This window comes from Hippocampus guttulatus, chromosome 5 (assembly GCF_054856545.1).
Source record: "Hippocampus guttulatus isolate MCC_2025c chromosome 5, RoL_Hgut_1.0, whole genome shotgun sequence".
Lineage (NCBI taxonomy): Eukaryota > Metazoa > Chordata > Actinopteri > Syngnathiformes > Syngnathidae > Hippocampus > Hippocampus guttulatus.
The window spans coordinates 19,020,973-19,038,283 of NC_141265.1; the positions used below are offsets into that span (position 1 = coordinate 19,020,973).

Here is a 17,311-nt window from a genome sequence, read left to right on the forward strand (position 1 = left end):
GGCAGGAGGCGGTGGACACCCTGAACCGGTTGCCAGCCAATCGCAGGGCACACAGAGACGAACAACCATCCGCGCTCACACTCGCACCTCGGGACAATTTGGAGTGTTCAAGCAGCCTGCCATGCATGTTTTTGGAATGTGGGAGGAAACCGGAGTACCCGCAGAAAACCCGCCCGGGCCCGGGGAGAACATGCAAATTGAACCCGGCACCTCTGCACTGTGATGTCGACGCGCTAACCATTGGACGACCAGGCTGCCCACAAGTTAGGGGAATTGAAAAGTGTAAATTGATCCTAGTTTTTGGCTGGCGAGCAGTCCAGGCTGCGCCCCCTCCCGCAAAGGAGAGTTTCCAGTTCGCCCATGACCCCAAATAAGACACGTGAAACAGAACATGCATGAAGGGAAATGAATATACTTTATTTACCTCATAGGGCAAAATATAGCTATAATTTTGAGTTTCAATGAAATTGCAAACATCTTTGGTCGTTCTTCACTTTATTTGAAGTAAATCCATAAATGACTTCCCAAGAAGTTTGGGTTTGGTAATAACCTATTGTTACAAGTTTTCCGGGATCCATCTTCACGGATCCGGACAAGACAATGTCATTTTGGGATTCAAGTTCAAATGAGAGGAGTTCTAGTGGGTGAATTGAAATGAGCGTCACAGCAATGTTTTGAATTATGGTTTGGACGAAATAATGCGTATCACTCATGGCTACGCTGCGGAGGCTTGTTGACAGGCACAACAAAACGTGAAGCGCGCCAAGCGCATAAGCTAGTACGTGGCCATAAAGTAATCTTTTAAATGACATCTAAAATCGCGGGCTGAGTTATCACTTGTGATTTACTGCTGATTTCATGAGACGTCGCTGACACCGCATCAGCTGTTGTGCTTCATCGCTTTGCTTGTTTCGGGCAGCAGGGTGTCTCTTGTTTGATTCCGCACAGTCTTTAAGAAGCTCATGATGTCAGTGCCGCCGGTGCCCCGTTCCTGCAGCGCAACGGGGGCCTTGCCGATCACCTCTGCTTCTGCCTCCCTGCTCTGGTTCCGTCGCTGGCGGGCTTTAGCGGCGGGGATGGTGATGAAGCGAGTGACCACGGTGATGTGATAGCTGCGCAAAGCCAACAAACGGCTGACGCATTCCTGAAAGGCCTCGGTTAGCTGCTCGCTGGCATGTTGCTGCACAAACGTCCTCAGCGAGGGTTGCAACGAGATGTCCCGGATGAGTTGTCGGTGAGCAGGTAACATGTAGTTCCTCATGGTTGTTAGAAAGGCGCCTGCGTGATCAAACTGTCGTCACACACAAAGAGGGCCTAAAATCATTCCATAGAAAAGTGAGGCGCTTCTCTTACCACTTTTGGTCTCATGTTTAACTCCCAGAAGTTCATCGAAGCAGTGTAACAAGCTGCTCTGTGCCGCACTCCCTCCGGAATACTCCATCGGTTCCGTCCGGACACCTTCATAAACCAGACCTTTTGGCATACATGGGTTGCCTTTCCATCTAGGGTAGCATGTCCCAAAAAAGAGTGAATTAAAAGGACTACATCCCTGCCCTGTTCAAATGCGAGGTTTTTGTGGTATCAAAATAATGGAAAAAAAATAAAACGGGAGAGAAGAAATAAAAACTAAATTGAGATCAGTTTTACTTCCTCTCTTAGAATTTCTATAAGAATTAAGTTGAAATGATTGGGCATAATTTATTTGTATATACCACAACATCCTGGCATTTGGACAGGGGTGTGTCGACTTTTTATACGTACTGCCACCCCAAACGGGATGCAGCGAGACATCGAAATACCCAGATAGGAAGATCCTCATGATGCCATAGAAGACTAATGGATCCACGTGCACTATGTGAGATAAATACAGTGCAGAGCAATGAAATGAACACGTCGGTTCAGGGGTTAAGGGAGTGATGATGCTTTAGACTTCAAGAAACTACCATGCATTTGTTTGAGGCAATCCACCATGCTCTGTATAGACTGGTTGATGTCTCTCAAGGCTTTGGCCACAGCGTTAGTATCACCACATCGGACGCCATTGACCACTTTAGGAATGCTCTGAAACATGGTCACAATACTACATCAGAATCGTGTTGCCTCCTGGATTTGAAGTTCTGCTTTTGCTACACCATATGGACCCAAGTATTGAAACGTAAATGGGGAATTGATGGATGAATACAACTTTTCATCACGTTCTGGTCAATTCTGTTTCCGATTCTGTGGAAAAACTTGACCACCCCGACCGAAAACATTTGCAATCATTCGAATAATGTTTTTTTTCTGAAGTCTCACAGACACGTCCAAAATCTGGAAAAGTCTTCCCAGAAAAGTGGAAGCTACGAAGAAAGGGACCACCTAATTATTTCTATTCCATTTGCACGTTGCATCGATGAAACATCCCAATACTTTGGTCCATATATTCTAACTTTAAGTTTAAAATGCAAACACTGACTACATCTTCACCCTCAGAGCAGGAATTGCTGCGAGCTCCACCATTAACGTGACAATGAAGAAGCCTCGCACATTTTCACCACCGGGAATGCTGACCAACAGCTCCAAGTTCCTGCATGAAGTAAATCAAAGCTTCAGTTGACTTTGCACGCCACCGAATGCAACTGTAGCTCATGTGAGGATTTAAAAATGTACTCACTCTATTTCTAACGGCCTGTTATGGAAAATGACAAAAAAAAACAACAAATGGAACATTGGTAGATGAGAGTTTTTAAAAGATGCAAGAAAGATGTGCTCGGAAGTTATTTGGTTTCACCCCTCTGGATCCTTCTTGCGCCAGTTCGCTAGCACCGCGTCAGCATGGGTGAGAATTGGAGGAAGTCCTAAGCGTTGGGACAGCTCCCAGTATGGAACGGCCAGAGTGCGTGGCAGCATCTTGGAGGGAGATTTTGCGCAGAGAATACGTGTCAGCCTTCTTGTCGCCGTAACATGTAAGCCTCATTGGCATTTTCACATCTGAGCTGTAACAGATCCACCCATCCATTTCCCGGCCTATTTTTTAACACCCAGAACCCGGTGAAATGCGAGATTGACTGCTTTCACACCGTGACATGGCCTCCCGCCTTCAGATAATTCGATACGGGATGACGTCGGTGCCGGTTGTCTTTCTGGCGTGTACGCACGAAAGCGCCAATTGCTTAAATGGGTCTCGGTTGCCAAACTTGACACCTCTGTCCCGCCTTTCTGGAATTCCTTACACACAAGTTGCGTCCAGTCTCTGTTACGTCTCTCGTCATACCTCGGAACGCTGAACATTTCCAAGGTTAACTTTGGCTCCTCGTTTTGTGACAGTGCCGTTCATACAGGCAGGTACTGTCTGACCAGCTGAATCTTTTTCTATAGCTCAAAAGAAAAAAAAAAACATGAGCTAACTCCGATTTCACAACATCAGCAGTGACCTACGATCGGCTGCAGCAAACTGAGGACTGGAAATAATAATAGTGTGTTGGTATTAAAGCTAAACCAAAACAAATGTGCCATGTATCCTGGTTTAAGATGAGCACTTATGCCATAGAGAAGAGAGTGTATTGCTGTGCGTAGATAGAGCGCTGGGAGCTGTCAGGGCAGCTGGGAGGGATTCGTGTACATATTGAAGACCAAGACATTTTTTGGGGGCAACTGTGTGTGGTGGGGCGACTTATATTGGTTGCCGCTTGTTAAAGCCCCTCTGGAGTCTGGAATAAGATGCAAAAAACATCAACAACAACAACAAAAGCAAATGCAGAGTTGATCCTGTTGCATCGGTTCTCAAAATGGGGTGCCCGGGACATGCAGGGGTCTAAAAGCCAAAAAAAAGAAAGAGAGAGATACCTTGACTGTGTCGCTCTCACCCTCCTGCCAAACATATCCCATGGTCATGACACCGAGGGCTAGGTGGGCTAGTCGAAGCTCCCTATGCCTCTGCAGGTACTGGATGCTCAGTTGAGGCATCTGCACAGATACTACACTGAGCCATGACTCCATAAACTGGCTTTGTCAATTCATGGAGCCCACTCACCTTCTTAATTTGGGAACGCAACTCATGTGCCTCAACAAGCTCTGGGACTCGCTGGGCAATGTCCATCCATGGTTGGTAGTAAGGTGGAAGTTCTTGCTTTGGACACGAATGCCGAACAAAATGCACTTTGTTAGAATCGGTAATAAGGGTTAGATGATGGCTGAACACACTCGGTTGCTCCATTGGGTAACCTGACATGTGCTGTATAGAAAAAGGTTAATGCAAGAGTGATTTTTTTTCTTCTTTTGAACAGACGCAGCCTTTTGAAATAAAGTTCAAGACAAAGCAAACAGCAATGATGCCAGAATTCGGCTTCTCCCAGTCAGTTTGTCTAAATCAATATCACTAGCTATGAATTCAGTTGTCTAGCTGCTATGTGAGCAATTTAGAGTCTTATCTAACAGGAAATGTATCCTAAATGTCTTTTTTTTCACTTGGATATCATTTGACATCTACCAGACGCCGTTTACTTCCAATCTGCAACTTCTTAATGGCTACTTTCACTCGATACAGCATGTCAAAGTGGGGGAAAACACCACAGGCATTTAAACCTACCAGAGGCTCTGGTAAAATGAAGCCCAGGTCCTCAGAGAAATGGTACACGTCCAGAGAGAAAGGAGCTGTGGAGTCATTGTAAGCAGCCATTGACAAACTAAGACGGCAAGAGTTCTGCAGCACTCCGAATGCCTCACAAGACCGCTGCCTGTATGGACTCCAGCACAGAGTTCACATCAGCGTCAAACCCCGATCGTCAATAATTACGCAACGGCAAAAGTAAAAGAGAACCTCTCGTTACACAACGGCACGAAGAGTGGAAAATCAGTGCACATGCTTCATTTTTTTTAAAAATGGGGGGAGCGGGGATAGGGGCTTTGTCCGCAGCCATCTGCAGCGAGAGATAGAGTGCCACATCGAACCGCATTAGTTGTGCCAACTTGTACTGAATTATCCTGCTTTCACTTCTGCCCAACCTTATGTCATCTGTGATTTATTTGTACAGGTATTGTACTTCTTACGCCATTATTTCCCAAATCCTTCTTCCTCAACATGAAGTTAGTTCTATTTTTTTTTTCCTCTTTAATTTCATGTGTGTCCCTTGAAACAAATACATATGCGGTATACGGGGATCCTCAGTTTACAACAGAGCTCCCTTCCAACGGCACTCTCATAGCTCGTTTCCATATGTACGTCAGTTACTCTGGTTTTTATTTAGCCCCCAAAAAATGTCTGATGCAATTGCTCAGCGTCCATGTGATCCAGTAGCCGGAATGTTTTGTTCTGGTTGTCTAGCAGGCGAGGAACGGATCTCTGCGCAGAAAATCAATTATTGAACAATTACCCCCGTTCTTTAATCTAGACAACGCGTGATTGTGAAGCACAACGGTCTGGGTTACAAAAAAGAAAAATAGCAAAAACAAAAACCAAACAACTAAAAACTTAGGTCACAAATGACAAACAAAGAGGTGGGAAAGCGCAACTGTGGGTGGAAGGTACAGGAATTACCAAACAAAAATCCAACAGGTCAAAAGTGAAGTCAAACAAAATTTAAGGCAGCAACTCAAGCAGCAAGATAGGCAATACTCCGGCACCTTCCTTCCACCGAAGCTGCACCTATACCAAACAAGGCCGATTGCAAAAAAAAGGCAGAGGAGACTCCGCGACCCGATTTACCAGACGAGACTTTGGACAAAGGAAAATATCGTAACCAGCAGGCAGAAATATAGAACATGACAAAAATTATTAACCCTTTCAGGACAGCGGTGACTACAGTAGACACCTTATCACGTTAAAAGGGTCACGGGTGGGTGAAAGGGTTAATCTGTTTATTCACCCTGTTGATATTTTTGGGATCAGATCATGGATGTATAATTAGAGCTCTATCAAAGATAATGATGCTCAAATCAAAGCTGGGATTGGATGCATTGCAAGGATCATTTAGGACAGCACACCTCTAGTTCAAAAATGATCGTTACCGGAGTTGTAGTTTGCATGGATTACAACTCGATTTTGGATTATATTAATCGCTCGTGCGGGGCTCTTGGATAATTTATTCTGATTGGCGGTCTGCTTCGAGGCAGTAAAAAAACTTTGCTATTCTGTTTGCGTACTATACCCGTATACTCGAGAAGGATTTTTTTTTTAGTTTAGTTTTAGTTTAATTTACTCTGTAGCTATCAGTTATATCGAGTAATATCCTTTGATATTGGTGCTTCTTGTGTGTAATATCGAAGGCAGTTTTTCAAGCATTTGCTTTGCCGGACGTGAATGGAACACAGCAGCGGCGGTTTGACGATAACTAAAGTGTCAGCATCACCTGGTGGCACAGCCTCAACATTGCAGCAGTAATTCTGAAACGGCTTTCCACAAAAAAGTACAGTATTTTCTATTTTACAACGAAAAGAGAAGCTTTTATTGTTCTGTATCCTGTTTAACGTAGTAGTCGTTTTATGTACAGCAGCACTTGAACATAGCACGAAGGATCTTGCGATGACAATGTCAATGTAAATCTACCACGAATGGCCTATTTACAGTACTTGCTACTTTTTTTGTTGGCGAGACTTGAATACACGGACGACACCTTGTAGACCGTTATACATACAATTTGTTTCAAGAAGGGCAGTCTTCTCTTTGACTATCCGTCACGTCTACGCCTTTCATAATCAAATGCCGTTATAAATAGGTCGTGTTTGAGAATGTGCTTTGATCATCGATCGGGTTGAGCTGAGAGAGAGGTCTGGGAAATGAGGCTATGTTCAAATCTCAGAAGCCGTTTTCCAACTGCAAACTCCCTTGTTAAAATTGTCCGTTATGTTCGAGTGGAATTTTGGAATAAAATCCCATATTCGAACACTTGGGCCAGTTATTACAGTTTTTATATATTAGGTCCAATGGTGGTAATAAATGTTGTATTTTATTATTATTTTCATTCATTCATTCACCTCCCACTATTATTATTATTATCATTATTATTATTATTATTGTTATTATTGGGGCAGCCCGGTAGTCCAGTGGTTAGTGCGTCGACCTCACAATGCAGAGGTACCGGGTTCAATTCCAGCTCCGGCCTCCCTGTGTGGAGTTTGCATGTTCTCCCCGGGCCTGCGTGGGTTTTCTCCGGGTACTCCGGTTTCCTCCCACGATCCAAAAACATGAATGGCAGGCTGATTGGACATGCTAAATTGTCCCTAGGTGTGAGTGCGCATGGTTGTTCGTCTCTGTGTGCCCTGCGATTGGCTGGCAACCGGTTCAGGGTGTCCCCCGCCTACTGCCCGAAGACGGCTGGGATGGGCTCCAGCACCCCCGCGACCCTAGTGAGGATTAAGCGGATGGATGGATCATTATTGTTATTATTATTATTATTATTCATATATTAGCTGGTAGGCTACCTGGCATAAATAGTTTATGAACCATCGCAGTAGTGTGTTTGTTGAGCTTAGTGTTAGCCAAGAACATTATGTCACAATGAGCTGGCATGTGATTTCCAAAGCACCCCGCAGAGACAGATTAAAGAACATGTGCTGCTCTGCTCTTTCTAGGCCACCGAGGATCCGTGGAATGAGATTGATGACACTTGAAAGTGGATCACTGTTTAGTATTGGACGGGTGTAGCTCCCCCCTCTTTCTCCTGCCTATTATTAGCCACGGAGGCCGAGTGCGTGGAGGTGGACCCGTCCACATGACGGTCACGGTTGCAGCTCCGTGCGGTACCGGAAGGTGTGATCGAGGAGTGAGTGAGTGAGCTCGGCGTCCTCGGCAGTTGGAATTATTTTGTGTCATTACATGAGATCCAGCCGAACTAGACTGTTTTTGAAGCCTTGGCCACTTCGCCCACGAAGATGAGGTTAAACAGGGGTTGTCGCCAGGTGCAAAGCCGCATCCGATGGAGTCGTGCTTTGTGTCTCGTCCCTCGACCAACCCCATGCGGCACTTCCTCGCCTTACGGTAAGCAGGAAGAAGGAAGAGGCGGAGGGCGTGCGTGTGTTTATTATTATTATTTTTTTTTACCCCCTGAACGTTGTTGTTTTGATTGTCTTGCGGTGGTACGAGATAAACATGGCAAAGAGTGCATGGCGTGGGTTACATAACGCGTAATGCAGCACAGCCTCGCAAAGCCTCGGTTGCGTGGAAATGGCATTGTGGTCGTCTTTGACGTGCATCGTAAACTCCCCACAATATTCTGCATTATCATTGAATCAGCACGGAGTTCATCCGTCCGTACTGCCGATTTCTATAGGGCAAAATATTGAAAAATATAGTTTGGATTGAGTCGTAATAGAGGCCCAGGGCACGTTCACAGTAGGAACTATTTTATAATGGATGGCACCTTCAGTGAAGTCAAGATTTCAATGAAGACTGTTTTTTTTATGAATGGCTGAAGATGCTTTAATCCCTGTGGGGGGAAAAACATCAACAATGAGGAATAAATTGTAAACAGAGACGCTATCTGTGTTTTGAATGTGTTGAAATGGAGGAATACTGTCATGAACTGAACAGAAGAGTCCCAACGGATCTAATTCAGACAAAAATAGCACCATTGACAATGACTAACCTAAACCGCCCTCACTCTGGTTCTTTCATCAGAACAAGGACTGTCTGTATGCTGTCCTCACAAACATGAGTTACACTCGCTTTCTATTGTAGCCTAGCCACAATCTCCATTTAGCAGCACCAGATAGAAGCTGTGACATAAAACGAGAGGCTACAGTTACCTTGGAAACCACCCCTGGCCCGACAGTCACCATTTTCCAGATGCACAAATAATCAGTTTATACAGGATGTTCCCCCCCAGGCGACATAGTAGATGAGCAGTTAATGCATCCGGCTCACAGTTCTGAAGATGGGTAAGGGCCTTTGTGTGTGGAGTTTGCTTGTTACATATTTTACACAGTGTGCAACCACATTATAGCAGTTTTTAAAAAAATGGCTGTTCAGGTTACAGCTCACATTTCATGGTGGTAAAAGTTTTGAAATGACTTATCTTGGTATATATTTTTTATCTATACTGTCTACTTTTTAGACACATTAAAAAAAACATGGTCATGATGGCCATAGAACTAAAAACTGAGGACACTGTGACATAGAATGGCTCTGACTGATATCATATTGTTAACCTACAGTTCATTACACACACGCACACACACACACACACACAAACACACACAAACAAAACCAAGAACACATGAGAGCAAACAAAATAAAGCAAACACAAAAATCTGATTCTGAATAAACCCAATCACAAAATGTAGAGTCTGAGATTTATGCATCTGAGGATTTGTCGACAACTGCGTTGCAAAATGTAAACGAGCGCTTTCTATTTTTGTCTCGCTTGCCCCCTTTAAATACTAAATTGTGACATCATGACAAAGGACTTGTGAATGGGAAGTCACGAAACCATTCACCGCTCGCTCTGTGTGCAGAGTGCGCAAGCGGAGGCACAATGTCTCCTATCCACTTCGATCCAAGGATTCCTCGTGCGCTGATGCGACAATATGCTTTGGCCTTTGTTCCGACAGGTCGCATTTGACAGATTCTGATATGGACTATGAGAGGCCGAACGTTGAAACCATCAAGTGTGTGGTGGTCGGAGACAATGCGGTGGGAAAGACCCGCCTTATCTGTGCCAGGGCCTGCAACGCCACACTCACTCAATACCAGTTACTGGCGACACATGTGCCCACAGTCTGGGCTATAGACCAATACAGAGTCTGCCAGGAGGTGAGGATGCCTACCCATAACATCATTTTGACTATTTGAATAAAATAAACCTTTGTGGTTACTCACTCTTGATTGGGAAATGTATGACTCGATGACACAGTTGATCTTTTTCAAGGTTTTGGAGCGCTCCAGAGATGTCGTAGATGATGTCAGCGTTTCCCTCCGTCTCTGGGATACTTTCGGAGACCACCACAAGGACAGACGATTTGCATACGGCAGGTGAGGATGAAGGAAATTTGTCTGAGCAATTCACAAAGGTTTGCTCTGTTTTTATTCAAGCGTTTTCTTGCATTCAGGTCCGATGTGGTGGTACTGTGCTTTTCCATCGCCAACCCGAACTCCCTGTATCACGTGAAGACCATGTGGTACCCCGAGATTAAACACTTCTGCCCCCGTGCGCCCGTCATCTTGGTGGGCTGTCAGCTGGACCTACGCTACGCAGACCTGGAAGCAGTGAACAGGGCGCGGAGGCCTTTGGCAAGGTATGAGGTATCCGTAGAACAACATGTAAGACTTGGAATAATGATTATGTCGACGGATGGGCAATTGTTGACGGCTAATCATGGACATTAAAGCAATGAGGTCACGCCATTACCCAAAAGCAATTGATGCACTCACTCAGATTGCTCTGATGTCATCTTTACCTTACAGCTCAATGACTGCCAACTTCCTGAATGCTATTGATCTGATTGTTTGCCGCAAAGATTTGAATATATGTGATGTATTGAACTGTACGATTATTAACTCATTCAGTACCAGCCAATTCTGGACCAAGTCGTTTAATAACGTCTTTGGGAGTGAATGAGTTAATGGATGTATTGCGATGCACTCATAAATCCTATCGTGATTTTTGTGTCGTGTCAAAAATTAGATAAAAATGATCACGGACTGTTATCTGGCAGAGTCCGAGTTGACTTGTTATTTATGCTTTTCAGACCCATTAAATCCAATGAGATACTGCCCCCAGAGAGAGGCCGGGAGGTGGCGAAAGAGTTGGGAGTGCCGTATTACGAAACCAGTGTTGTTGCTCAGTTTGGAGTCAAGGACGTTTTTGACAACGCCATCCGAGCTGCGCTCATCTCCCGCCGCCACCTCCAGTTTTGGAAGTCTCATCTCCGAAATGTGCAGCGGCCGCTTCTGCAGGCGCCATTCCTGCCGCCGAAACCCCCGCCGCCTATCATCACTGTGCCGCCGCCACCGACGACCACAGAAGAGCACCCGGTCGGTCTTCTGGAGGACCCCCACTGTGCTGATGTCATCCTGGTGCTGCAGGAGCGCCAAAAGATCTTTGCGCACAAGATATACTTAGCGACATCCTCCTCAAAGTTCTATGACCTCTTCATTATGGAAACGCAAAACGAGGAGAGCGAACGTCCCTCTCGCGGTCCCCTCTCGGGCCGAGAGCTGCTGATGCGCGCCGCCAGCTTCGACGTGTGCGAGAGCAGCGACGAAGGAGACAGGGCCAACCTGCGAGCCTGCACCAGTGACGGAACTCTGAAAGACTCAGAGGGAGGCCGTCGGGGACGCTTGCTTTCCTCGTGGAGCCGAGCGTTCGTCAGCATTCAGGAGGAGCTCGTGGACGACCCCGTCACGTACAGCCCCAGGCCCATGACCGTAGTACACATGGACCAGTCCATGCAGCCGGGACCCTTTCGAGCAGTGCTTCGCTACCTGTACACGGGGCAGCTGGACGAGAACGAGAAGGAGCTCATGCACATTGCGCACATCGCTGAGTTGCTGGAGGTGTTCGATCTGCGCATGATGGTGGCAAACATACTCAACAATGAAGCCTTCATGAACCAAGAAATCACCAAAGCCTTCCATGTACGCCGAACAAACCGGGTCAAAGAGTGCTTGGCTAAAGGAACCTTCTCTGGTAGATACAAACCTGTTTTACTATCTTGCCGACGCGAGGCAAATCAACACAAAAACACGTCGCCCCCTCCCCATTCTGATCATATTGTCTCCAACATTAAAGTACCTGGAAAGTGAAAATATGATCATACGAGGTTGGCTGTCGTAATCTGGTTGTGTCCGAATTTAGCAGACATGCACATGGTCAATAGCACAGTCATTACATTATGTCCGAGAAAACAGTCCAGCCAAATTGCGCTTTGGCAAGATAAGGCAGTTGCTGGCGTTACCGAGTTTGCGTTTCGTGACCTGAGTTCAAAGAACAAATTGGCCTGTCATTTTTGTCGTGCAGATTTAATTTTCAAGTTAGACGATGGAACCATCATGGCCCACAAGCCTCTGCTCATCTCAAGTTGTGACTGGATGGCAGCGATGTTTGGTGGACCTTTTGTGGAGAGTTGCACAAAAGAGGTAAGATGGCAGTGTGCTCTGAAATGGGACTGCACTTCTTTCTGCCAATTATCACCAATTCTACTCCTGGATTTTACTGTTTCAAGACCCTGATGCGATTGTAATTACTGGCGAATCAAGTAGGGCACACCACTGGAGAAAATTTCGCCGCTCGGCCGTGTGCTCGATGCGGACAATGTCATTTAATCAGAGGCTTGCAAATGTGTGGTCATCGAATTACTCTGGCTTCTGTGCTTCAGTTTTCAGCTTGGTCGAAAAGGGAAGGATTTATGTGTATCGCTTTATATGTGAGGTTGAAAAACCTCTGATTGTCTTCCTCATGGGTCTCCAAGGTGCTGTTTCCCAACACCACTCGCAGCTGTATGAGGGCTGTGCTGGAGTATCTTTACACGGGCCGCTTCTGTTCTCGCACGGACCTGGATGCCATGGAGCTCATTGTTCTTGCCAATCGTCTCTGCCTCCCCCACTTGGTTGCACTTACAGGTCATACATTTACATATGCAACGCAGTTTTTTGCCAGACTAGTTAATGAAAAGCTTAAATGACTGGATTTAACATTCCTCGCAGAACTCTACACAGTAACGGTGCTGACAGAGGCAGCGATGATGGGAGCCGACATTGATGGCGAGGTTTTGGTGTATCTGGACATGGCCCAGGTATTGTGACACTGCGATCTTCATAAACTAGAGGAAGTCATGTCTTGCGGAAGGAGGCATTGCTGTGTTGGCCAGCTGACCATATCTGTACTGCATGCTAGTTATGAAGACGGCTGCATGTGAATTAAAAAAAAACCACACAGTAATTGATCTGTTTATGTTGTGCTAGTTCCACGGTGCCCAGCAGCTGACTGGCTGGTGTCTTCACCACATCTGCACCAACTACAACAGCGTTTGCCGCAAGTTCCCCCGAGACATGAAGGCTAAGTCTGCAGGTAACCGGCAACCGAAACAGTTGCATACTCTGCATACTCACAGATTCGAATATTCATCATTGTCTTTTTTTCTTGTATTTTTTTTCCACCATTTTCCACCTCTTTTTAGGAGTTGTTCTAATTTGTCTGTTTGTATAAAGAGACCGTTCATATTAATTAACCCTTGCAGATTATAAGACTGAATATATATATATATACTTCTGAAGGCCCATTGGTAGTCTTGCGGTCCATATTGTGTGCCATTCACTATCACCGAGCATTTGATTGGTGAATGGTAAAGATGACTGATATTCGCACCAGCCTTCCTCCATCAAGCCAAATCCATCCATCCAACCAATTGTTCGGATTCAGATCGTGGGTATTCCTGGTCCTATTCCAACTGACTTTGGGAAAAGAGGATTGGCTCCTATCTGATTATGGGGAATGACGACATCCAATCATGCAGTCATTTTCCATTTCCAATGCAGATAACCAAGATTACTTCGAGAAACATCGCTGGCCACCAGTGTGGTTCCTGAAAGAGGACGACCACTACCAAAGAGCTCGGAAGGAGCGCGACAAGGAGGACTACCTTTACCAGAGGCGCCAGTGTAAACGCAAGTGGCTTTTCTGGAACCTTCCTTCATCCCCCAACTCAAACTCTTCTTCTTCTGGTTCATCCGCTGTCATCTGAGCAAGTGGTAAGACTATGTATGCCCATGTGAAGACGAACAACTAATTATCGACTGCGGCCGCACAGGTTTTTCCTCGTGTTTGTTTGCGTTCCAATATTCACCTTTCCAATATCGGCTTAACGTGTCCTTTTTCTTCATCTATTGAAAGGATTTCTTGGTGCCCACAGGACTGAAGTGTCAATCACCCAAAAAAAAAAAACTCTTCTTGCAAATGACCCAGATTTCAAAAGAGAATAAACACAGTAAAAGAAGTATTCAGCTGTACGATAATGACCTTCATCCAACCTGAACTGTCAACCAAGTGCTGCTTATTAGCTGCAACAACCAGCAAATCAACACACAACCCGAGTCTCAGAGATAAAGCACTTTGCCCTTAAGTGTTTATACAATCTACCACACAATGAGTACAGTCTGTCATCAACAACGGGACTGTCGCTTGTCCGCCATGTAAACAAGTTTGGTGTCTAAATGTGACACTGTCGGCACGTGTGTTCGTTTCCTTGAATGTTTGTATTCACCTCGCAGAGCTAAAAGTGAGTCTGGATAATGCTGAGTATTTATTATGATGTGTCGTGATCTTGTCTGTGTCCTCGCAAGGGCTGTCGTTTACATGAATGCATTCATTGTCCTGAGACACAAGAGATGATCTTTTCTTTCAAATTTCAGACACACACACACACACACACACAAAAGATCAAATCACATCACTTATCACAAGGGATGGTGAAAAATAATGATTTATCCGATTAGTTGATCGTTAATACCTGGCTAGCTCGCCTTTTCTGGACTCTTCATCACACACGAGAACCCTCTCTTTGAACATTACAAGACAGGAAGTATGGTGTCATTGAAAGCTGCCACTTACGGGGAAGGAAAGATTCCAGTGGGATATGAACCGATTTATTCCCAAACAAAGATGTATTGCTCATTTTTGGTCATTTCTCACACTTTGCACTACAGTGGATGTTTGACATGTTTTGTGTTGTGTGTGATTGTAGGCTCGACTGCGGCATTACATTGGTTTGCAAACATGATGTTTAGTGAACAAGGGAAGGATTATAAATTGTACATTGAATGTTAGGTTAAGCGCGTTGATGTAATGCGCAGTTTCCTTATTGTTGTGCACTGCGGGCAGTGAGCGGGACAGCATTAATACGTTACAGAATATGGATGTGACTAATCGTTTATGTGCAGCTACTTACCGTTGAGGAAAAATGACCCAATGAATCATTTCGCTGGCCTCCGGTCACATCGATATGATATACTGTAGTGTATACTGTAATTATAAAGTAGAGATGTTTAAATTGGACTTATATTGCAACAGGGACACATTACTATGAAGGGTTATTCAATAGAATCAATAAAACACATTTTGATTTTATTTTTATGATGAAATATTTGGAGTCGCAACAAGATCTGAAAACCGGAAAGGGATATGAATCAAACGAATGTGTAAACCGATTTCCTGCTTGTGCCGTACTCCATAAGAAAAAAAAATGGAAAAAGGTTCCCCACCACTGTTGTACATTAAAAAGAATTTATCTCCTCTCTCAAAGCAACAAAAATATTTTGTTTCAAAAAAAGGGAAAAAAATGCTCCTAAAAAATCTTTCACGTGCTTTTCATTGAACAGCAACAATACTGCATGTGAAATTCAACGGAGACTCGACATTGTTAAGGAATAGTTAATTAGCAGAATACAAAAGTAAGAGGAATTGATATTTTCTTTCCCAGTGGTGTGTTTTCATTCATAAACATGCATTGAATGCCTCTGCGTTTTGCTTTTAGAGAACCTTCTGCTGATGTTTTGCATCAACGACACCTCATGCCTTAATGTACAGTACAGTGTCCGTGTATGGTATTGAATGTAAAGTAGTGTTACTTTGTTGGTATCAGTGTTCATATTTCAGAATGTGGATGTCAAGCAAGTGGTGTGCAGTTTGAGTGCTTTAGTTTGAACTCGGCATATCTTCTGTAATGCTCACAACACAAAGCAAATTTCATATTCTGGCCAAGATAAAGTGAAGTAAAAACAAATGTTTGCAGCATCTAATGAAAGCAGTGATATAAAATTAGTTTGTTCCATTGACGCCTGAATTATTCAAGAAAAAATTTTTAAAAACAGCGTGACCGTGGGAAATTACACTGGAAGTCAAAATTGTAAATAACTGCAAGCACGATGACCTGCGTATTTAAATAAGGTTTTCTACTGTGCATATTGAAATTTCTGACTTTGAATCTACAAATTTGCACTGCTTTGTAGTGAAAAGTTCTATTCAAATGACATGAATCATCAGACATGTAGACACCTTCAGGTAAAATAAAAAAAAACAAGATAATCAAATTCATTCTAGGGCCCTTTTTTGTGTTTGGGTGCTAATATCCCCGCTGCAGAGAAGCACAAACCAAAGGGAGCTTAAGCAGCACCAGGAATATATAAATATCGATATGCTGCACAATCACTATTGCATAGTTTAAGAGGCCTTGTTTGGAAATTCAGAAAAAAAAACTTTAAACAAAAAATAAAGAACTTGAATGTTTTGTCAGTGTTCCAAGCCTCGGTGACGTTTTCCTTAATATGTCATCGGATGGTTTTGGTTCTCAAATAGCTCTTTGTATTGTTTTATTGATCTGGAATTCTGTAGCATGTGTTCTTGAAAATATGTAAATAAATTTACTACATAAAACAATGCAGTGTTTGTTGCAGTTTGTATGTACAGTATGATGATATTCTTGGATATAGAGGTCACAAGACACTTGAAACTTTTTTCTATAAGACCAAAAACGTTTGAGTGCGTCCGCACGGATTCTTGACCGCCTTTCTTTTCATTGTGTTATTATTAATTTATGGTTTTAACTCTTTGCTTTTATATGTCTGATTTTTACTTTATGCACAACATTTTGGATGCAGATATGGTTGTTTTTAAATTTCTCTAAAAATGAAGCTGAGTTGAGAAATGAAAACAAAGGCAAGTGAAAAAGAAGAGGGTGCTGCGACAGTTTCTCAAGCCTATGCCCTTTTTACAAAACAAACAAAGAAAATTGTCCAAGCGCCAACACAAATATCATCTCATTCAGTGGAATTAAGTCATGAAAACAAATATATATATTTTTTAAACAAACGGGAATGAATAAACAAGAACGCTACACCCAATTAAGCCAAAACGAAATACAGTATGCAGTTTATTTTAGTCTAGGTTCATCTATTTAGTCAATACTGTCCTTTGGGGTTAAACATTCTTTTAAAAAATGTAATTGACCACACGTGACCTTTTCCTTCCTTATATTCGGTGGTTTTGGTTTTGAAAAAGCTCTTTGTATTGTTTATTGATATGGAATTCTTCTGTAGCATGTGTTCTTGAAAATATGTCAATAAATTTACGACAAAAAAAACGGAGCGTCACTTTCTATTTGTGTGTATGACTCTAGTCTTTTATTTAAAGCCCACAAAACACTTGTAACTTGTTTCTTTTTTTTTTATGCGACATGCCCAAAATAAATACGCAGAAAAATAAAATCATCGTTACTTTAGACTTACACGCCTTTAGTGATAAACAACCCAACACTACGCAACTTTCTCAACACTAAAATGGCGACAAAGATAACATGAAAATTAAATCATAATAAAAGATCCGTAGTTTTTGATGAAGAGAGC

The 17,311-nt window shown here is 43.6% G+C and overlaps 2 protein-coding genes across 4 annotated transcripts; one reads left to right on the forward strand and one right to left on the reverse strand.

Annotated features, from left to right (window-relative positions):
• Nucleotides 1–392: 392 nt before the first annotated feature.
• ido1 (indoleamine 2,3-dioxygenase 1) lies at nucleotides 393–4,738 on the reverse strand. Of its 2 annotated transcripts, none has more exons than XM_086112260.1 (10): nucleotides 4,568–4,738; nucleotides 4,013–4,108; nucleotides 3,826–3,945; nucleotides 2,771–2,889; nucleotides 2,654–2,668; nucleotides 2,467–2,566; nucleotides 1,944–2,061; nucleotides 1,800–1,851; nucleotides 1,354–1,502; nucleotides 393–1,278 (listed from the first exon to the last, which is right to left on the reverse strand). In XM_086112260.1, exons 1-10 carry the CDS (start codon nucleotides 4,655–4,657, stop codon nucleotides 881–883), a joined length of 1,257 nt encoding a protein of 418 aa, XP_085968386.1. In that variant the 5' UTR covers nucleotides 4,658–4,738; the 3' UTR covers nucleotides 393–880. The 2 variants fall into 2 exon arrangements, with proteins under 2 accessions (XP_085968386.1, XP_085968387.1); XM_086112261.1 differs by having other exon boundaries at nucleotides 4,013–4,104; nucleotides 4,568–4,730.
• A 2,918-nt stretch (nucleotides 4,739–7,656) lies between these two features.
• Nucleotides 7,657–16,938, forward strand: rhobtb2a (Rho related BTB domain containing 2a). 2 transcript variants are annotated; one of them, XM_086112094.1, is made up of 11 exons: nucleotides 7,657–7,954; nucleotides 9,526–9,727; nucleotides 9,843–9,946; nucleotides 10,024–10,209; nucleotides 10,663–11,603; nucleotides 11,934–12,052; nucleotides 12,385–12,535; nucleotides 12,620–12,708; nucleotides 12,878–12,983; nucleotides 13,451–13,663; nucleotides 13,806–16,938. In XM_086112094.1, exons 1-10 carry the CDS (start codon nucleotides 7,893–7,895, stop codon nucleotides 13,654–13,656), a joined length of 2,166 nt encoding a protein of 721 aa, XP_085968220.1. In that variant the 5' UTR covers nucleotides 7,657–7,892; the 3' UTR covers nucleotides 13,657–13,663; nucleotides 13,806–16,938. The 2 variants fall into 2 exon arrangements, with proteins under 2 accessions (XP_085968220.1, XP_085968219.1); XM_086112093.1 differs by having other exon boundaries at nucleotides 13,451–16,937.
• The last annotated feature ends 373 nt before the right edge of the window (nucleotides 16,939–17,311 follow it).

Bases quoted from the DNA above. Each gene is read 5' to 3' on its own strand.
- rhobtb2a (XM_086112094.1), top strand. From the start codon at position 7,893: ATGGAGTCGTGCTTTGTGTCTCGTCCCTCGACCAACCCCATGCGGCAC. The intron at 12,053-12,384 runs GTAAGATGGCAG...TGGGTCTCCAAG, and splicing joins TGGAGAGTTGCACAAAAGAG to GTGCTGTTTCCCAACACCAC. The intron at 12,536-12,619 runs GTCATACATTTA...CATTCCTCGCAG, and splicing joins CCACTTGGTTGCACTTACAG to AACTCTACACAGTAACGGTG.
- ido1 (XM_086112260.1), bottom strand. From the start codon at position 4,657: ATGGCTGCTTACAATGACTCCACAGCTCCTTTCTCTCTGGACGTGTAC. The intron at 3,946-4,012 runs GTGAGTGGGCTC...GTATCTGTGCAG, and splicing joins TGCGTTCCCAAATTAAGAAG to ATGCCTCAACTGAGCATCCA. The intron at 1,503-1,799 runs GTATTTCGATGT...ATGCTACCCTAG, and splicing joins ATGAGGATCTTCCTATCTGG to ATGGAAAGGCAACCCATGTA.